General features: G+C 50.7%; 2 protein-coding genes across 7 annotated transcripts; one reads left to right on the top strand and one right to left on the bottom strand.

Moving 5' to 3' along the window:
* Window positions 1-1306: 1306 nt before the first annotated feature.
* Window positions 1307-19174, bottom strand: SNX33 (sorting nexin 33). 6 transcript variants are annotated; one of them, XM_023753149.1, is made up of 5 exons: window positions 19072-19130; window positions 18545-18644; window positions 13169-13307; window positions 10391-12852; window positions 1307-4249 (listed from the first exon to the last, which is right to left on the bottom strand). In XM_023753149.1, the coding sequence occupies exons 4-5, from the start codon at window positions 11856-11858 to the stop codon at window positions 3996-3998; spliced, it is 1722 nt and encodes a 573-aa protein (XP_023608917.1). In that variant the 5' UTR covers window positions 11859-12852; window positions 13169-13307; window positions 18545-18644; window positions 19072-19130; the 3' UTR covers window positions 1307-3995. The 6 variants fall into 6 exon arrangements, with proteins under 6 accessions (XP_023608917.1, XP_023608916.1, XP_023608915.1 ...); XM_023753148.1 differs by having other exon boundaries at window positions 18549-18644; window positions 19072-19128; XM_023753152.1 differs by adding an exon at window positions 5430-5527 and having other exon boundaries at window positions 4086-4249; window positions 18549-19174.
* Window positions 19175-19247: 73 nt separating this feature from the next.
* Window positions 19248-20480, top strand: IMP3 (IMP3, U3 small nucleolar ribonucleoprotein). The gene has a single exon (XM_006087903.3). It carries the CDS (start codon window positions 19421-19423, stop codon window positions 19973-19975), a length of 555 nt encoding a protein of 184 aa, XP_006087965.1. The 5' UTR covers window positions 19248-19420; the 3' UTR covers window positions 19976-20480.
* The last annotated feature ends 1021 nt before the right edge of the window (window positions 20481-21501 follow it).

Genomic DNA, 21501 nt, shown 5'->3' with positions numbered 1-21501 from the left:
CTGTCTGGGGAGGTGAATTTTTATTGTTCTCCATGGTCTTTCTGCCGGGCTCACTGACTCTTTCTGCCCTGGCCAGTGGAAAGAGGTACCACAGCCGAATTGGTGGGAAAGCAGGTGTGGGGAAGGGTAGCAGGGAGCCCAAAAGGCTTGACTTCTGGAGGTCTGAGTCAGCAGCAGAAAGGCAGGGTGAGCCCAGTCCTCACATGCTTAGGGAGATGGTGCAGGAATGTTCTTCCAGCCCAAGACCTGGGCTCTGCCAACTGCATCCTGGCTCTTGCGGATGCAGCAGCCTCAGCTTTAGCTCAAGAGATGGTAGATTCCTGGAGCTTTGTTTGGTGGCTTCAGCCAGGGGCCTTCAGAGGCAGCCTAAACTTAGATACTGGCCCATGGGTGCACAAGGCCAGGCCACAGAGCCTACCAGGAGTTGATTTCTGGCCCGAAGCATTCCCTGGCACACTGGGTGATGCAGCCAGCTGCCACCCCTCACTGGACCTCAAGTTCCTTGTCTGTGCAATGAAGAACTAATATGGTGGTGTCGAGTGATGGAGAATCACAGATGGCTGGAGGTGATTCACGCACACTGCCCCAGAAGGTGGTACATGTGGGACACCTTTGCTATGTTCACATGTGACTTTGTGGCAGTTTGCATGTATCACTGTGTGAGGGTATGACTGTGTGCATGAGACTGTGGTATGGCTGAGAGTGATGCCTTAACTGAGACTGACATAGTGAACAGATGACATGTATAGACATGGCCAAGTGTGGACATGGCTGTGAATGTGACAGTATGTGGCACTGTGGATAGGAGTGCAATTGTGAGAGCACATGACCATGCATATATGTGTATGTGGCCAAGAGTGACTTATGTGCCTGTGGGTAAGTTGTGTGGCTGTGTGTGGCTATGTCTACTTTGGGTTGGGCAACAGTGTCTGGGACCATGTGAATGTATGGATGACTGTGTGGCTGTGCCACAGGATGGGAGGTGTGATGGTGAACTGGGCCTAGAACACCTGTCTTCCCCAGGCCTGGCTCTGTTTCAGCCGTGGCACAGTGGTTCACAGTCCTCCTGTGTCCAGGAGGCAACAGGATGCAGGATCTGAGAACCATCTCCATCCCCAACACCCCACATGTGGCCACAAAACAGACTCCTTTCCTGAGTTGGGCCAAGATTGGGTATCAGGAGTCCCCTCAGGTCCCCTCAGGTCCTGGTAGTTGCCCAGGGCAGAAAGAGAAGCCTGGTTTTCCACCCCCCCCTCAGACAAAAATGAGGGAGGGAACTGGAGGCAACTCGGCCCAGCTTAGTCCTGGCTTGTGACTGAGGCCAGCCACCAGGATATTCCCCCACACTATTCCCCCAGTCCCCTGCAGAAAGGGGCTCTGGCCAGCCCCAACAGATCTCAAATTCCCCCAACACCTTATCCCACACACAGACAGGAAAAAAAAAAAAAAAAACAGGGAGAGGGGCTATGACATTCTCAGTTCCCACCACACACATGCTATCTCAGCCTACAGACCTCAGTAGGCCTAGCCTGTCCCAACACTTCACATTCTGGTTCTTCTCCTAGGTGCAAGCTGACCTGGTATCAGGCCAACTCCCTCACCCTGAGGATGGGAGGTATGTAAGATGGTCCCCTTTCAAGGAAGGAACACAGAGGGCAGTCCCAGGGCAGGAAGCATGCACGGGGACTTTCCAGGCACTGTGGGCTAAGGAGGAGCATTCCCACCCTACTCAGACTGACCTCAAGAAGTTGCCCCCAAACCCTCCCCACTCCCACAGCCCCTTTGCTGTGGTCAGACTGCTCTCTGCAGAAGGCTACTTGGAGGTCAAAGCTGAGAAAAGATGAAGGGGGAGAAGGTCCTCAGAGGGACTGGATATGAAGGAAGGAGAGCAGGGAGGAGGGAGGGGGAAAATTCCACAGAAAGTCCCAAATCTGACCTAATTTTGACTCAAGGTCAAGGGCCCACTCCAGAATTTCCTCTGAGGACATTCTACCCTGAATGGGGAGCCCTTGCTGTCCTCTCCCCTGGTGCATCTGCCATCCCTTTTCTTATCTCACTGCCCGGAGCCCCCAGGCCCCTGGCCTGGCCAAAGCCTCCCCTGATGTCTGGACCCAGGCACTTCTCCCTACACCGAGTCCACGTTGCCCTGAAAGAACACCGTGCTTTCACCACACTCCTCTGTTCCATGTGTGAAGATCCCTGTTCATCCTGCCTGGGGCACCCCCAATGGCAGGGCTGAGGAGTCCTCCTCAGTTTCCAACAGGGAAGCCACCGCATGGCTGGGTACCCAAGACTGCCTAGGAGAGGACGCAGTTTCTGAGCTCCACCTCCTTCCCCTGGGCTGGGGCCTCCCTGGGGAGAGGAACCCCATTGATTAGACAGTCCTGAAACATGGTCTCCTATCCCTTTTTCATGCAACCCTCAGCCCTAGATCAGAGCAGCACAGCCAAATCCCTGGCAGGACTTTACCATTTGTGAGATGATAGTGAGGTCTGGGAAGGGTGTGAAATTATCTAGAGGTGTTCTTGGCCAGATCCCCAGATAGCACCTCCCACCAGCACAGTCTTCTCCCCAACTATTGAGGTTCTGGGGTAAATTTTGTGCCTATCATAACCTCAGGGACAATCAGGGTTTTATCCTTCCTGCACCCTCATCCTCTCTGAGATCTAAATTTAAAAGTCATGTTTTTGTTGTCTTAATTGTAAAAAAGTTTATCAAGAAAAAATATTCAAGCAGCAGCCGCCAGGAATGGCCATGACCTCCTGGAGGGGGCTAGCAGTGGCACCTGTCAGTTCCACCCAACTCGCTGCTGGACCACCTCCTGGCCTGGGGGAAGGAATAGCTCCCTTGAGGACATAAACATGAGTGGGAGACAGTGCAAATGGCCAGAATCCAGGCAGGCATCACAGTGAGACTGGCCATCGGTAGGTGGACCCAGGGTCAATCAACCTATTTTTTCCCCCTGGGTTTCCCACTGTGCACCAGGAAGAATTCAAGGATTCATAGGATCAAGGACCCTAGAAACCTGGGGTCTGAGCCTGCTGGAGTGTGAGGAGCTATTGTAGTGAACTCAAATATCTGGTACCTTTTGGGTGTGCCCTCCAGGAAGATAACACCAGGGCCCTGGGGTTCATGACTTGTCTTAACATCTTGAGCCCAGGGAAAAGATGCTGTGTGGTCCCCTAACCAAGGGGTGTTAGGGGCTTAGCAGGTAAAAGGGAGTCAGGAGGGTGTTGGCCTGCAGGCCCTCCTGCAGGGGGCAAGGGTGGGGCACGGGCAGGGACAGGGACAAAGGAACAAGGAAGATTCCTCCCCATCAAAGTAAAGTAGCAAACTTGCTTGGGAAAGGTGAGGGAGAGATGAAGGGTGTTTTCATGCCTCCATACCTTTGCCCATGCTGTTCCTCTCTTCCAAATGTCCTCCCCATCTACTGTCCTCACTTACTATCTGGCAGGTCCTTGTCATTCTTCAAGACACCACTCGAATGTCACCTACACTGTGGAGTCTTCCCTGACCTGCAGAATGAGTGGACCCCTCTGTGAGCTTCCAGGAACCCCTTATTTACCATGGGTCATTCTGTGTTACCTGTCCCCCCGCCCCACAAATCTGTTTCTGTGTCTGATCCCCACCTTGACTGGGGACACCCTGAGGGCAGGTGTGTCACAGCCCTGGGTGTTCAACATATGACCCGGGACCACAGCAGGCCCCAGAGTGAGGGGATGGTGGCCAGATGCACAAGGGCTAGAGGCTCTACAGTTGGCTAAGACTCTGGCCTAGCCTCAAGTGACTGACCAGCAGCCCAGGCCTCAGCCTGGAGGGTTCCTGGTCCCATTCTCACCCCTGCTGTGCCCACCTCTAAGGGATGGAGAACTTCCCCACGGGTACCCATGACTCTTCCACAGCCCACCCCCAGCTGCTGCTGGTGCAGGAGGTCTGGAAACCAGAGTATACTGCAGTGACCAGGCTGAAGGTGGGGTGGGGCCAGGTACTCAAGGTCAGAGGTTGTCGTACATGCGCAGCGTCTTCTCCAGCTGCTGGCCTACCCGCTGGTAGAAGAGGATCTGCTGGCGCAGGTAACTCTGCATCATGTGCTTAAAGTCGAGCTCACGGCGCTGGTGGAAGTGGTTCATCTCAGCCTGCAGGGCGAAGCCCACCACGCGGCAGCGCCTGCGAATGCCATCTGCTTCATCCTGCGCCATGCGGCCCTCGTCACTCATGCGTTGGCTCTCCTTTACCTTGGCAAAAGCGCCTGGCATAGGCAGAGCAGAAGACAAGGGATGTTAGGGCTCTGATGTCCCCAATTTGTTCCCTAAACCCTCTGTTAGTACCCTCAAGGGCAGACAGTGACCTCATCAATTCGACTCAGGCCTCGCTCCCGGACTCCAGACTCCTGGTCCAACTGGGTGTCCCACCAGGATGTCCCAACCCTCACCTAAACAGATGCACCATCTTCCCTCCAAACCTATGGCACCAACAACCCACACCCAAGCAATCACTGCTCTGCTAGCTACATTCCAGAACTTGGATATCCTAATTCAGCTCAGACATTACTTCCTCCAGAAAGCTTCCCCTGTAACCCTACTGCATTAGGTGCCTCCCAATGTTCTCAGGTGCCCTAGGTTTCCCTCTCCCACAGCTCTCACCCCCTGCAGTTTCTCTGACTGCCTCCCTATGGGATGTGAGCTCAATATTTCTAGCACCCAGAACAAAGCCTAGCACACAGCAGATCCTGATACATATCCACTGATACATGTTCAACCTGTCCCTCACTGGACAACTACAACAGGCCTCCAAGAACCTCCCTACCTCAGTCCCAGAGAGATGCTCCATAGCACCTGAAGAGCAGCCAAGCTGGGCACCCAGAGTTCCAAGCTTCCCCTGGCTCCCCTCTGTCTGTAGATCAAGGTCCACATCCATTCATAAGGCTCTCTAAAAGCTGGTCCCTGTACCCATTTCACACTGATCCCATGTTCATCAGATACACCCTGCTCTTTCCTAACTTCATCTCTCTGCCCCCTGGATCCCTATGCATAATTCAAAGCCTCCCATCAGGTATACCAGGAGCCTCCCTCAGTGTTCCCAGGAACAATGCTTCCCAACCCCATCACACTGCTTATTCTAAAACAGAGCCTCAAAGGCCACCTGGAGTTTTCCTTTGTGTGTGTCTCCCCCACAGACAGATCCTGGCCCCTCCTCACTCAAGCTCCCAGGGGACTAGAGGAGGCCATTGTAATAACCAGGTGACAGATGGAGGGCAGGAGATGAACCTGGGCAGGCGACCCAATTTGGAAGAATCTGAATGAATCAACAGAGCAACTGGTGAATGGATTCCAGTTCTGAATTAACAGGTACTTGACTAATTCTGCATTGAAGCCAGTGGGGGGCAGTTGCTGAGAGGGGGAGGCAGTTTGTCAGGGCCTGGCACTTACTCCCTCAGAGCTGTAGGGAATCCACTGTGCAAAGAAGAATGAGATGAGAAGGGTTGGCATAGTGGACAGCACACCATCAAGTACTTCAAAAGGATCCACTGCATACAAATAACATGCTCATTATCCATACTTCCCATTTCTTCTTTAAGGAGGCTTCTCAGGGGCCTTCAAAATGTGTTATTTTTACAAATTGTTCGATGCATTCAAGATGCATTTATTGAGCATTATTATATGCCAATCCCAGAGCTCTATATCCTGGAAATAACTCTGGGGGCCTTTAGAACTGGCAGCACCATATTAGTAAACAAGTGCATGACTTATTGGCTAATATTGGCATTTGGGGCGGATACACTCAAGTTTGAACAGTCTCCAACGCTGCTCACACCGCATTCAAAATAACTCTGAAGTCACCAGATCCCAGCCCACTCAGTCCTTTGGCCACATTCCTGCTCCATCCCAACTGCTCAGGCCTGGGCAGCAGAAGCAGGATCACTCTAAGACCCAATAAAAGACTTCAGAGCAGGAGAGGCCCTAGAGGCCAGCTGCTTGCCCACCTTCCATACCACTGCTCTACAGAGGAAACTGAGGCCATGAAGGGAAGAGACTTACCCTAGGGGCTCCCACCTCCTTCCTGCCCCTCACATAGGGGATGCCTGGCCCAGAGACATCCCTCCACAGCTGGGAGGTAGACATGACTTTTCATGCAGGGATCCCATGCCAGGTCACCCAGGCATTTGTGTGGGACCCCCAGACAATGGACTCAGGAATTTGAGAAGGTTCCAAGAAATAAGGAAGGACTAAACAGGTAAAAAACAACAGGACAAAGAAACTGGAGTTAAGCTTCAGCAAAAGGAACCTACTGGAAGAGGAGACACTAACCAGCCTGGATTCCACCTGCCTGAGAAAGTCCAGGTACAGTGGGTGTGGGCCTGTACTCGAGAGGGCACTTCTTGCCCACAGCCTTGGAGGAAGGAAAGGCCCCTTTTGTCGATGAGGAGATTGAGGCCCAAATAATAGAAATTAATCTATTGCAATTGCTAGGTATCCAAAGACAGACAGGCAAGGAGCCAGGGATAGGGACAAAGGCTATGAGGGTAAGAGGGAGGTGGAGGCCCCACCCTGCTCTCTGTCACCTCTCCACCCTGTGACTCAGGTCTGGGGCCTGGACCAGCTAACACTAAAGTGCCCCAGAAACTAGCCGGGAGTCAGGACTCAGGCCTGTCCAGCATCCCCCCCTACATTCTACTTTGGAGTCAACCTGAGAGCTGAAGACCCAGGGGAGCCTCCTGCCCTGGCAGTTGTCCTGTAAGTTGGGTCTCAGAAATAGGAAAAGGAGGGTCGGAGTTTCAGAGCTCCATGGTCCCAGGCTCCTTAATCAGTCTTATCCCCACTTCTTGGAGGTTGTTAACCATCTGCACCAGGTTGGAGGCAGGAGGTCTGAGTCCTGGTCCCAACTGTGTCACCTCCAGTAAGCTACTGCTCTTGCCTGGTCTACAGGTTTCCCCACATCAAAGGGTACAGATTGGACTAGATATGATGCTACTGACAACTGCTCATAGCAAGATAATGCTTTAGTTTCCACATCTGTGAAATGAAATAAGAATACTTACCCTCTAGTGCAGCGGTTCTCAACCTGTGGGTCGCGACCCCTTTGGGGGTCAAACGACCCTTTCACAGGGGTCGCCTAAATACATCCTGCATAACAGATATTTACATTACGATTCATAACAGTAGCAAAATTACAGTTATGAAGTAGCAATGAAAATAATTTTATGATTGGGGGTCACCACAACATGAGGAACTGTATTAAAGGGTCGCAGCATTAGGAAGGTTGAGAACCACTGCTCTAGTGTAATTGAGGTTTGATTGAACTAATATGTATAAAGTACTTAGGACAGCACCTGGCCAAATAAGAGCTCAAGATGCTATGTGCACTTGTCTGCAAACTGCTTTTTAGTCACAGCAAGAACCAGCTGGTGGTGGCTCATGGCAAGGATTCTCTTTGTTTATGGGAGCCTAGGAGGGGTGGCAGGGGGAGGGTTAGACAACAGCCCAGAACAGAGGCCCCACCTGTCCCCAGGCAGGTGCCTGGCTTGCAAGAATCACTTTGCCTTGGCCAATCTAGGAGCTCCTTGGCCCCTCCATGCATGCTTTGGTCCTGGGCCTGCCTCCAGTCCACGGAGGATTGCAGCTAACTTAGCACTACAGCATCCAAGCCTCCCTCCCTTTCCCTTCCCCTCCTAACTCATCTACTCCAAATAGCCATTCCTGAGGGAGCTCCTTCCCCCATTTATCAGGCACAGTGGACACTGCCTGGGCTGTGGAGTCAGACACACCTGGGCTCCAATTCCTGCTCTGCTCACCATCCCACCTCACTGCACCTCGTCTGTGAAATGGAAGGGGTCATACCAACCTCCTGGCTTGGGTGTGATGAGTCTTAGGTAGGGGCAGTCACTGTCTCCCCTTGCTGTCCCAGGCCCTAATAATAGTTACCCTGGGACAATTACCCCCAAGACTGCCAGGAGCTGGGCCAGTGGGCAGACAGGCTGGTGAGCCTCATTTCAGTGCCAATCAGACTCCATCTCCCATTTTACTAAGGTAAACACTGAGGGGAGAAAACTCTCTTAAGGTCACCTTAGAGACAATGTCTATCCAAATCCTGGTCTCCTGATCCCATCTAGGACTCCCACTTCCTTCCTTCCATGACCTCTCCCACACGCTCGCCATCTTGCAGATACCCAGACAAGGTGGACAGAATCCTGGGGGACCCAATTTTCCTCCTCCTTCCTCTGAGAAAAGGCTCTACTTGCAGGGCCAGCATGGCTATGGGCCCCCAAAGCCGGCACAATTCTGTCTCAGCCAGATTACAAGCCCCCTCCGTAACTCACCAGAACAGAGGCCTAGGAATGGCAGTGCAGAGTCCAGAAGAAGGAAGAATAAGCCCAAAAGGGCTTTGATTATTGGGGAGAATGTCCTCCAGGTAAGGGGAGGTGGGCTGGCCTCTGCCTAAGCTTGAATACATCACCCCAGAGGACTGTTGGTCCCTAACTCTTAGAAACACCTCAAGTGGCAAGAGGAAAGTCAGAAATGGCCTCTCTCAGCTCTGTCTCCCAGCCCCTGGGTCAGAAAGGCCAGTCTGGCTTCTACTCCCTTCTACTTAAGTGCGTACCTAGGAGCCCTGGGTATAGGGCTGCCTTCCTGCCCTCAGCTCTGCCCTGGGTGAAGGTCCCCAGCCACCACGGGGGGTGGGGGGGGTGGTTTGTACAGCTGTTTAATCACTGTGCCACTGCTTCCCCCTCCTGCTGCCCACGCTGCTGCCCAGTAGGAACATGCCATCCAAGGAACTGGTTGAACCAGCTTTCCCAGGCCCTAAAGCAGCAGTGGGGGTGTGGCTCCATTCCAAACCAGGGCCACCAGCCAGCCAGGCCACCTCCCCTGCCCTATCCCTGCTCCAGAGCTCAGAGGCAGATCTGAGGCATCACTCTGTCCTCAACCAGACCCTCCCCATAAGTCTCCCTCCCCCACCTTGAAGGCCTAAGAGCTTCACCCTCGCTTGTTTTATAGATCAGAAAACTAAGACCCCAGAGACAGGAAGGCACTTTTCAGGGACACACAGCAAATTGGGGGAAGAGCCAAGACTAGAGCTTAGGCCTTGTGTCTCCTGAAGCTGAAAGAAGAGGGAAGGATGAGGAGAAGAATGGGGAGATGAGAGAAAAGGACAAAGAACAGAAAAGAAAGTGAAGGGAGAAAGGAAGCTGAGAGCTACAGAAGTTCTAGAAGTCAACCTCCTGTTAAAGGAGAGCAGGGCTGGTTTACACCAGACTCTCCTGGGTACTGAGGTAGGGGGTGGCATTTGCTGACCCCAGGCTCAATCCAGAGGCCTAACTCCTGACTCCACCCAGAGGGAAAACTCGCAACCTAGCCAGGCCTGACCTCAGGCCTAGGGGCCAAGGAGCCGGACCCACCCAAAAGATGCCCTAGAGATGTTCTTCCTGAGTTACCAAGCAGCCCCAGGGAGAACCACACCTCTCTCCTGACGTCTGCCCAGCCTGTTGTCTCCAGGACTCAGTTACCAGATAGGTCAGATCAGGATTCACTGCTCAGGCAAGAAGACAGCCAGGCTCAGGAAGGGGTAGTTAGATGGGCCATGTGCCCCTGGTTCCTCCCTAGCCCAGCCCAGGTGCCCCTGGGTGACCAGAGATGAGTCACTTCCCTGCCAGTTCCTTGACAGCCCCGCAGTAACAGAGAAGGGCCCATCCTGTTCCTCCACCACAGAGGGACTGTGAGAAATGAAAACACAGCCAGGTTTGGGAAGTGGCCAATATGAATGTGTGCTTAGGGAGTCACAGGAGGAAGGGACAGTCTCAGCTGGACCATGGACTCCCTGTGCAACCACTCTTCTATGGACACCACCTTCTATATCTGCAGAACGGGGACAACAACCCTCCCTACCCAGATGGGAGCTCACAGAAAGGATATGCAGTGGTGAGAACAGGTTCTGAAGGAGGTGAGCTTGTGAGGCAGTGGGAAGACAGGCCACACTGTGCTTGTTATCTGAGTCTGTATCCGTGTGGGCTCCTCAAGGGCAAGGCCTAGGCCCTGGTCATCTCCGTGTTCCCAGAACCCAGCCTGATACTTTCAAGGGCTCAGTGTATAATGCGTAAATGAGAAAATGAGACAGAAACAAACAAAAAAAATGAATAAAGAAAGGAAAAGACAACAAGAAGGTAAACAGTGAGCCTCATGAGGACAGGGACAGACCTATTCACAATAATATCACTACACCTAGAATAGCATCTGCCACACAGTAGGTGCTCAACACGCTTGTTGAATGAATGAACAAGACAGAGACAGAAAGACTAGATGAGCTGTTCCATTCTGTGTAGGCCATGCTCACATCCCCACATCCAGCAGAGTACAGATTCAGTAAGGCTCTCCAGACGTGCTGTACTGGCTCTTACCTTTCTGCAGGTGAATGATGTCAGGAAAGTTGGAGAGCAAACCCTGGTAGAGAGACAGCATGTCGAGCATTTGGAAGAGGTCATTCTTGGGCTGCTCGGCAAACATCTCACCAACAGTTTCATAAGTACGGCCCGTGTGAGAAATGGCACTGTTGAGAGCCTCGGAACTAAAGGGGGGGTCCATCTGAAAAGCATGACTGATGGCCTGGAAGGCATTGCCCAGCTTCTGGAATTCTTTGCGGAAACCTCCCACATGCTTACGTACCAGCTCCAATGCTACAGTACTGAGCTGCAAGACACTGTCATCCATCTTCTTGCTGAAGGCCTTGAAAGTGTCCACACGGTCCTCCACGTCCTGCAGGTCTTGGTGCTCGGTGGGGATCTGGAAGGTGAGGAGGAAGCTGGCACCAACCATCTCATCCTTCTCTGCCCGGCGTTTGCCCATCTTCCACTGCTTGTCATCCAAGCAGCTGAGGAAATGCTGGAAGCCCTCATATTGGGACAGCACAGGGTGGCTGGTCATGTGGTCCATCCAGAGGATGAGCCGTCGCTTCCGCTTCTCAATAAAATCCTCCTCAAAGCGACCCGTGGCCTGCTTCTCTGGCAGGTGGGGCACAGAGATGACAGTGAATTTGTGAAGCAGGCGGTTATAGAGCCAGTCAAAGTGCTTGTACCGCCGGTAGACAGGGGAGCCAGCATGGGTGGGTGTGAGCTTGTAGGAGATGTAACTTTTGATGCCCTTGAATTTGGTCTGTTTGGTGGGATCTTCCACAGAGCAGGCAAATGGGTGGGGGTTGGCCTTCCACTGAGGGCCACGAGGGCCCATTTCAATGGAGTATGTCTCAGCAATCTTGGCCATAATGGGCACATCACCCAGGATGAAGGCCTCCACTCCAGAGCGCACAAAGCATGAGAAACGGTTGAGGTTGCGCCCCACCACACTGCCTCGCTTAGCAGATGCCAGGCTGTCCTGCCGCTCCAGGAGTGGCTTGGGTCGGAAGGCCATGTGCTGGCTGGGGTAGGCACCAGGGTAGGAGAGGTTGAGTGGGGAGTACCCATTGGTGCCCATCCCACCAGCCCGTGGTTCTTCAACCACTGTGCATCCATCGTCCCAGTCATCCCAGTCATCATCATCATCCTCCTCGAAGCTGCCCTGGTTTGAGAGGAAGCCACTGCCCCCACCACTCGCAAGGTTGGCCACACTGGAGCTGTCATACATGCTCACCTGGGTGCCTGGAGAGCCTGCAGAGCTGCTGGAGTAGTCAGCATGGTTGAAGCTGGTGCCAGAGCTAATAATCTCCACATAAGAGGCGGGGAAGAGTCCTGTCTCACCAAGGCTGTTCTGGCCCTGCAGCCAACCATCCAATGAGTTCTCACTGAAGATGACCAAATCCTCACCCTGCTGGATGTTGATTTCCTCTTTGTTCTCACTGTGGAAGTCATAGAGGGCTCGGCCTTTTAGTGCCATGGCTGGGCCAGTGGTAGAGAAAGATGAGGAAAGGGTCCTGCCCAGAACTAGGATGTCCAAGAACGCACTAGCAAACAAAGGCCTGCCCCAGCAGCTGTCTCTCAGCCCCTAATGCAGGTCTCAGCACCCAGAGATGCTGTCCAGCCCTCTCTTCAAAGCTGTGCCCATGGCCCCGAACTTCCTATCACAACTCCCAACACCTGTCTGGGGGCAGGGGAGCTTCATATCCATAGTCTTCTTCCTACCCTTGCTTGACAGGCCCTGAAGGGGAGTTTCTCCCTCCTTCCACTCCCAGGAGAAAGTCAAGTGACTTGGAGAAATGAGAGGGCAAAAATTCCACTTTCCACTGGAACAAGGTTCTAAAACAAAAGAGAATCACTCGGAAATCACGGTTCCAGACCCTGGCAGCTGTGGCTCCCAGCTCCTTCTGGCCCCTCCAAGCCTTGGAAGACTCTCTCACATTCCTCCCCAGATCTGCTCCTTCCTCCTTCTCCTCCTCCTGGGCCACTGGGTTTACAAAAATCCAGAAAATCCAAAGGAAAAAGCAGCAGCCTCCTTCCTGAATCGAGTCCAAGGGTGGATGTGTCCAGCTTCCCAACCAGCCAGGCCGGGGGAAAACAAGGACTGCGGCTTACACAACAGGCCGCCAACTCGCCGACCCTGGCGGTCCAGGGGACCTCCAGCCGGCTCGGGCGCCGGGGGGCGAAGTGGCGTTCAGGCGACTTTGCCCCACCAGCTGAGTGGCCCCTTTTGTTTGCCTAATTCCTCAGCAGTTTCTGAGCCTGACCCGATAGAATCCGAGGACCCCGTCCGAAGGTATGCTGCCCGGCGCCGGCGTACAGACCCCCGCCCGGCCAGCACGCACGCACACACTCAACAGGAGTTTGCAGAGTGAGCTCCAGGGAACAGATGGCGCCCGGCCGGCCGGCCTCCGTGCCTCCAGCCCGCCTCCTCCAGCACTTGCAGTCCCTCCACACCGCCAGCAAGAAGCCAGCTTCAAAAAAAAAAAAAAAAAAAAGGCGATTGGGAGGTGGCGTCCGCGGGGAAGGAGGGGAACAGACCCGCCAGGCCCAGGCTTGGGGGGGCGGGTTGGGGAGTGGAGAGAGAAAGCAGGCAAATTCTACGGCACTTCCGCGAAGCGCAGGGCTCGAACGCCGACTCCGCCCTCCCGCCCCGCCAGCTCCTGGCTTCTTTCGTTCGGACAGTGGCCCACACTAGCTCCAGGGAGATCCGGATGAGAGAGGAAAGAGACGACCCAGGAAGTAGGGGGCCCCGAGCCTCCAGGACTGTCAGCCTTCAATGGGAGTTACCTCTCGCCCCGAGGGTCTGGAGCGTCGCGCTCTCGCCCGCCAGCCACCGCCGCCTCCTCGCCTCCTAGACTCCGGTCACCCTCCTGTCTTTTCCGTGACGCCAGTGGATGAAAACATCAAACGTTTGCAAATTGAGGGGCTGCAAGGAGGGTACCAGAGGAAGGGGATTGAGGAAGGGGGCGTGGAGAGCCGCAGACACTCGCTTCCACCCCCTCATCCCTCCGTCCCTGTCCCTGCCCCAGCGGGACTGGGCGGCGGTGCAGCCCTGGACTGTTCTCTGGAGCCTCGCCCACACCGGCCGCTCCCCGAGCCAGCAGCGTCCTCAAGGAAGAAGCCTCAGCGGCCTGGGATATTGGCCGCTGCGGGTCCTAGTACCTCAGCCAGAGCCAGGAGCACCCCTGCCTTGGGAAAGTTCTTTCATGGAAAAAGACCAAGACCCTGAATCTTGTAGCGACAGAAACAAGCCCAAACACCACCCGATTCCGTGTTGCTTCATGCAGCGGTGGGGACGGGGTGTTCAGTCTTTGGCAGCAGCAGCAGCAAGGAGGAGGGAGGGGTAATCGGGGGTAGGCATCCAAGAAGAGGCAAGAAGGATTTGATCCTTGCTCAGCCCATCCAGAACACTTTGGGCACTGACTGCCAGGCACTGTGCCTACAGCACAAGTCATTCCGGGTTCCTGCCCTAGAAGGCTTACAGTTCACCCTCTTATCCTTAATTCATCCATTCTGTCTCTGTTTCATTCATTCAATCGTGCACTGAAGGAAGCATTAACTAAGTAGCTATTCTGTACCAGGTCCCTGGCTACAAAGTCGAATGAGATATTGTCCTTACCTTCCAGGGGCTCAGGTGTGTCTGGACAAGTAGACAGAGGCTCTTTGCCCAATGTGACCAGTAACATAAAATGTGCTTGGGAGTGCACAGAACCCAGCCTGGATGGAGCAAGGATCAGGGAAAGCTTCCTAGAGGAGATGTTGTGAGGCATAGGCCTCAGTTCCTACTCCCCTTCCTGGCTATGCCCTGGAGCCTTGCCTACCCCTAGCTAGGATTCCCTATCATTCTCACTCTTCCCACTTGATGCAGATTAACTGGCAGAAGGCAATACTGCTAAAGGTGGACACCTTTGGCTGTTTTGAGGGGTGTGATTTGCAGGCCTCTAGCTCCAAAACTCAAATTCATTGGTGCAGTGAGTAGATCCAATTCCCTGTGCAGGGCTGGTATTTGACCCAAATAAAGTATTTTGTACAAACCCCAAAAGCCCAGGTATTAATTTGCACAGAGAAATAGAACTGTCAGGGAAACCTGAATTTTTGCACCAATGGAATAAAGCAGTTTGGGCTGCTCCTTGGGAAGCACAGTTACCAAAAGGTTAGCAGAGTGAACCTGGAACCCCTAGAATGAGAAAGGGGATGGTATGTCAAGTCTCAAGGAAGAAACCTTGAATTCGTATCCCTCTCTACAGAGGCAGCCTTGATGCTAAGGACTCAATTTATCCCAGTATCACCATGACCAGAGTCTGAATACATGTTTCTCCCAGCTGCTTTGGGATGCCTCTTTTCTGTGATCTCTCTTCTATTCACAAAGCCTCTCTCCAAGCTGGGTTTAACAATAGCAGCTACTTCCTTAGAGACACTGTTGTAAACATCTTACCTTTATTAGCTCATTTAATACAATTGGGATTTCTGGTCATACAACTAGGGTTCTAATCCAGCCCCAGCCCCTTGAGAGACCCCCAGCCACCACCTTGATGGTCTTTAATTAATTCCCACACATTTATAGACCAACTATCTTTGCTTTACTCCCACATCTATTCTGGGTGGGTTTTTCTAACTTTCAGGTGCCAACCTTATTTCCAGGTACTTATGGAAAACTTCAGCCTCACAGACATTTCCAGAACTTGTATCTTCCATTCCCTCCCTTCCAGGGACTCTCTTCAAGCCTAGGAGTTACAGAGCCTCTGGTCACATGTATCTGGAAACCACTAACCTTCGTGGTTTCCCTACATTCTGTCCATTCTGTTGGGAAAAGTTCCTTTATTAAATTCTCTTCACATTATTATAATTGGAGTATGGTCTCTTTTTCCTGCTGGGACGCTGAATCCTGCACCAGAAACAGCTTCCATTTCCCCATCCAGGCATCCAACTTTCCTCCTTTAGGAAAGGAGTCAGCAAGGGAGAACCATGAGACTCCTCTTTCATCAGCATTTTACTGCTGCTCTCATGGTCCTAGCTACTATCTTTCTCACCTAGATCACTGCAACAGCTTCCTAGTAGTCTGTTTCCACCTCTGCCTCCAGATAATCTGTTCTCAACACAGCATCAGGGTGATCCTTTTAAAATACAAGTTAGCTGTCAATCCTGTACAAAACCCTGCAGTGCCCTTATCTCTCTCAGCATAAAATGTTCTTACAAGGGCCACAAGCTTATCTGAATTCCCTTTCCTGCCTGCCTAGCCCACTCTGCTCCAGCCAAGATGCTGTTACTCCTCTTCAGACATGCCAGGCACATTCCTGTCTTAAGGGATTTGCACTGACTGTTTCCTTTTCCTGAAATGCTCTTCCCTTAAATATATATAAGGCTATCCCTAGCCAGTTTGGCTTGATGGATAGAGCGTTGGCCTGGGGACTGAAGGGTCTCAGGTTCGATTCCGGTCAAGAGCACATGCCTGGGTTTCAGGCTCAATTCCCAGTGGGGGGCCTGCAGGAGGCAGCCAATCAACGATTCTCTGTCATCATTGATGTTTCTATCTCTTCTCCCTCTTCCTTCCTCTCTGAAATCAATAAAAATATATTTTAAAAATTTTTTATTTAAATATATATGAGGCTAAACCCCTACAAAATATCACTTCAATAAGACCTACCCTAACATATCCTATTTAAAATTACAGCCCATCCTCACCCCAAGCCCTCCTAAATCCTGCTGAGTTTTGTTTCATAACACCACCTGATAACATATATAATTTACGTATTTATCATGTTTGGGGAGAAGGAAGTTAGCCAAGAGTCCTGCTGCAGACATGTTGAGCAAGAGTTGGAAGGGGGGGAAAAAGAGTTGGAAGGGAATGAGGCTAGGGTAATATGAAAAGTGGAGATAAAGTGCAAATTGGGAGAAAATATTTGTACTACATATTACTGGTTAAGGATTAATATCCATAATATATAAAGAGTACCTTCAAATCAATTAGAAAAAAAGCAAGGAATCTATATGAGTGGTTATTTGTTTGTTTTTTACTGCACTATTGTAAGAAATTAACACAAATTTATTTTCTTAGAGTACTGGAGATCAAAAATCCAAACTGGATCTCACAGGGCTTAAATCAAGGTGTCAGCAGGGCAGTATTCCTTCTGGAAGGTCTAGAGAAAAATCTATTTCTTTGCCTTTTCGGGCTTCCTAGAGGCTCACCATACTCCTTTGCTCCTGGCTCCCTTTCATCTTCAAAGCCAGTAATCATATCATTCAGACTTCTGCTTCTATCAACATATCTCTTCAGGCTCTTCTGCCTCCTTCTTTCACTTAAAAGGACCCTTGTGATTACAGGGGACCCACCCAGATAATCCAGAATAATCTCATGATTTAAAGATCCTTAATTTAGTCATGTCTGCAAAATCCCCTTTGTCACATAAGGTAACATTCACAGGTTCTGGGTGGATATCTTTGGGGGCGGGGGGAGCATTATTCTACTTACCACACAATCCAATAGAAAAACAGAAGACATGAAGAGGCATTTCAAAAAGGAGGGAACACATATGAAACCATTATTCATCAGGGAAATTAAAATTAAAATCACATTGAAATACCATCACACACTTCCCAAACTGGCAAAAATTTTTAAAAACTAACAATCAAGAATGAAACACACCCAGCTGGTGTGGCTCAATGGTTGAACATCGGCCTGTGAACCAGGAGGTCTCAGTTCCTTTCAAGGTCAGGGCACATGCCTCAGTTTCTGGCTCAGTCCCCAGTGGGGAACGTGCAAGAGGTAGCCAATGGATGATTATCTCTCACTGATGTTTCTCTCTCTCTCTCCCTCTCCTTTCCTCTCTGAAATCAATAAAAACATTTTTTAAAATATTGTCAAAACCGACAAACATAAATATGCTTTTTTAAAAAATAATGAACAAAGGGAACTCTCATGCATTACCAAAGGAATATAAATTGGTACAACCCTCTTGTTAAATAATTTGGCAATATAGGTGCACTCTCCCTATAGGGAGCACACCTGTGCCATCCCTTCCCCCTCTTCTTTCCTCACTTCTTCACCCACAGGCACTCATCTCCTAAACTCTAAGGGTCCCCAGGAGACTTGCAACCAGGGGAGCAATGGACAGGGGCAGCTCATCCCAGACTAACCCCCTGAACCTATCTTTAAGGCCCCCTTCTCTGACTTCCCAGTGAGCTAAGGCAGCCCAGCCTAGGCTCTCCTGTCACTTCATTTATGCTAAGCCTTTCCTTGTTTTACTGTCCCCAGTTTTAATAAACATACCCTCATAGTCTAAATAAAGAAAAAAGAAAAAACCAATTTGGCAATGTCTAATAAGATTGAACATGCACATACTTTAAACTCAGCAATTTTGCTCCAAGATGCATACTAGAAGTTACTGCATATGTGCAACATAAGACCTACAAGAATGTTACTAGCAGCACTACTAAAAAATAGCCCCTCCAAAAAAAACCTTTCCTCTCTAAAATCAATTTTTTTAAAAAATTTATAAAAACCAAAAACTACAGCTACATATAATAAACTCCGTGTGGTGTGATTTCTTCTAAGCAACACTCCTCAAATATTGTGTATGTACAAAATACCTGGGGGTCTTGTTAAATGCAGATTCTGATTCTGTAGGTCAGGAGTAGGGCATGAAATTCTGCATTTCCAACGACCTCTCTGCTGGTGCACAGGCTACACTTTGAGTGGGAAGGATGCATATTTAGAGATGCATGTATAAGAGAAAACTATTTTTCTTTCTTTTAAACAAAGATTCTGGAGAACAGGTACCTTTACCTCTGGTTGGGAGAGTAGGTAGATGAAATGGTCCAGGTGACATTTTCTTAAACTGGCTGTTGGGTTTATACGTATTCATTATACTTTATAACTTACATATGAAACATATATTATTTTTCATACATCAAATATTACACCTTAAAAGACAATGAAAAGCGTACAAAAAAAAAACAAAAAACAAAAAATGATTAGGAAGATGCTAGGTGGCGTCAAAGGCGTGAGCAAATGAGGAGGTTAGTCCGGCAGCGCTACACTCAGATACAAACTACAGATATAACTAGCTGAAACAGAATTAACTTCGTTAACTCAGGCCTAAGTGACCACATATCCACCGTCAAGCAAATTCGTTTGCGTCCATACTGCAGGCTACGGGCTTGTACCTACTATCCAAGTTTCTCAAACTTCAAAAGTTTCTCAAAGTAGCACTCCTGTCAACAGTGCAGATTTTCAGTTGGCTCCCGTGTAGATCCCGATTCTGCCCTGTAGGAAGCGGCCAGAGAATCTGTATTTCAGAGGTTCGCTGCATCCCAGCCCCTTTAGCACAGAAAAATCGTTCCTCCCGCCGGGTGAAGAACCTGGCTCTGGCGATCTGTGGGGACTGCCAGGTCAGCCCACAGGCCGGCAGACTCCGGGAGGCCCTCTGCCAGGGGTCCTCAAACTACGGCCCGCCCAAAACATTTATCCGGCCCGGGGCAAATTGCCACCGCTGCCTGTTGCTTAGCAGCCGACTAGTTTTTTTTTTAAACTATAGTCCGGCCCTCCAACGGTCTGAGGGACAGTGAACTGGCCCCCTCTTTAAAAAGTTTGAGGACCCCTGGAAGTACACAGTGGAATGAACCCAACGGTCAGTTAGTACTACGTATACCCAACCAAACAAATGCCATCTTCCCTCTTCCTCGCAACTCACCTGTTTAGCTCTATAGGGAGACTCCCTTGGGAGTCCCTAAAAGGCAGACATCTAATGAGAGAAAACAATTATGGCATCCGAGGACTGTCCTAGCAATTTAAAAATGCTCCGGCCCCCCTCCCCTCAACCGCTCCGCTCCCAGCCTCTTGAGTGACCAGAGAGAAACGCGAGATACATTGTGGGGGCGTGGCCCCACTCTCACCAATGGAAATTGGGGACGTGGTCGTGAGCCTTTTTTTCATTGGCCCAGTTGCGAGGGCAGCCGGGTCTTCTCGCGCCAAGGCGGAAGTCGCACGGAAGCCGGAACTCACTCTCAGCCTGGGGTCCTAGGGAGCTGGCATCCGCCATCATGGTGAGGAAGCTTAAGTTCCACGAGCAGAAGCTGTTGAAACAGGTGGACTTCCTGAACTGGGAGGTCACTGATCACAACCTGCACGAACTGCGCGTGTTGCGGCGTTATCGGTTGCAGCGGCGCGAAGACTACACGCGCTACAATCAGTTGAGCCGATCTGTACGCGAGCTGGCGCGGCGCCTGCGCGACCTGCCTGAGCGCGACCCGTTTCGCGTCCGCGCCTCGGCTGCGCTGCTGGACAAGCTGTATGCCCTCGGCCTGGTGCCCACACGCAGCTCTCTCGAACTCTGCGACTTCGTCACGGCCTCGTCTTTCTGCCGCCGCCGCCTGCCCACCGTGCTCCTTAAACTGCGTATGGCACAGCACCTCCAGGCCGCCGTGGCCTTCGTGGAGCAGGGCCACGTGCGCGTGGGCCCCGACGTGGTCACCGACCCCGCCTTCCTTGTCACACGCAGCATGGAGGACTTCGTCACCTGGGTTGACTCGTCCAAGATCAAACGACACGTCCTGGAGTACAATGAGGAGCGCGATGACTTCGATCTGGAAGCCTAGCTGTCTTTCCTCCCCACCCTGTCACCAGTGCTGCATTTTATAGATGGGGAAGCTGAGACCGGATGCTGGAGATTCTGTGAATGCGCTTTCCCAAGAATGTGTCAACCAATCGTCGTTCCTTAAGAACTTGGCTCCTTAGCTGCTGGCCATGCTTACAACCAAAGGGTACACCCCTGTTTTCTGAAAATTTTCTTAGCCCTTGGACTATTGATAAATGGCTGCCTTGAAACAGTGGGAAGCGGTTTTTTGCTGCGCTAGGAATTGTTAGATTCTTGTACTTTTAATATTGTGTGAAAGCAAGAACTTTGCGCCCACCCCCGCTTTCCCCTTATTATCTCATAGCAGGACAGTTAATTTGACTCGAATTCTTGCTCCTGGTGATTAACTTGTGTACGACCATGGAGAATTTGGTTTTAAGTTTTCATGAAATGGGGTGAGAATTTAGTGTTTAAAGGAATGCTTTTTTAATGCCAATAAATAATTCAACTGCTTTGTAAGTGCAAAATTTTGCCTGTCTGGTTTTCTCACAGAGTCATATCTGTAGTTCTTCTTTGCTCAAGAACCCAGAGAAAAGGAGCAGGGTCAAGGATCAGTAGCAGCCTGTCTGAGTCCTGCAACAGGGAGGACATGTGAAGACTGCAGGGTTTTGTACAGGGCTGGGCAAATTTGTGAGTTTACCAAACCCTTCCTGGGAAGGAGTGTTTAAGCAGAGCTCTTCCCCCCAGGACTTCCTGTTGATATTCCAGCCCTAGGAAACACCATATTAGAGGGCTGAAGTGTTTGCTTGCCTAAGGAAATTATCACCCTGTAGCTTGACCATTTAGCACAGTGGTTCTCAACCTTCCTAAGGCCGAGACCCTTTAATACAGTTCCTCATGTTGTGGTGACCCCCAACCATAAAATTATTTTCGTTGCTACTTCATAACTGTAATTTTGCTACTGTTATGAATCGTAATGTAAATATCTGATATGCAGGATGTATTTTCATTGTTACAAATTGAACATAATTAAAGCATAGTGATTAATCACAAAAACAATATGTAATTATATATGTGTTTTCCGATGGTCTTAGGCGATCCCTGTGAAAGGGTCGTTCGACCCCCAAAATGGTCGCAACCCACAGGTTGAGAACCACTGCCTTAGAGGATATAGTGAGGGGAGTTTAGGTAGTATTCCCCAAGATAGAGAAAAGATCAAAATGAACTAGGTGGAATAGGGTACCCCCCCCCCAAAAAAAAAACAGTAAATGAGGGCACAGGGCGTGTTCCATTCCTTCCCCTAATCCAGTGATGGCGAACCTTTTGAACTTGGCGTGTCAGCATTTTGAAAAACCCTAACTTAACTCTGGTGCCGTGTCACATATAGAAATTTTTTGATATTTGCAACCATAGTAAAACAAAGATTTATATTTTTGATATGTATTTTATATATTTAAATGCCATTTAACAAAGAAAAATCAACCAAAAAAATGAGTTCGCGTGTCACCTCTGACACGCATGTCATAGGCTCGCCATCACTTCGGCCTA

This window comes from Myotis lucifugus, unplaced genomic scaffold, assembly GCF_000147115.1.
Source record: "Myotis lucifugus unplaced genomic scaffold, Myoluc2.0 scaffold_41, whole genome shotgun sequence".
NCBI classification, from domain to species: Eukaryota; Metazoa; Chordata; class Mammalia; order Chiroptera; family Vespertilionidae; genus Myotis; species Myotis lucifugus.
This window is presented reverse-complemented; position numbering and strand designations above follow the sequence as displayed.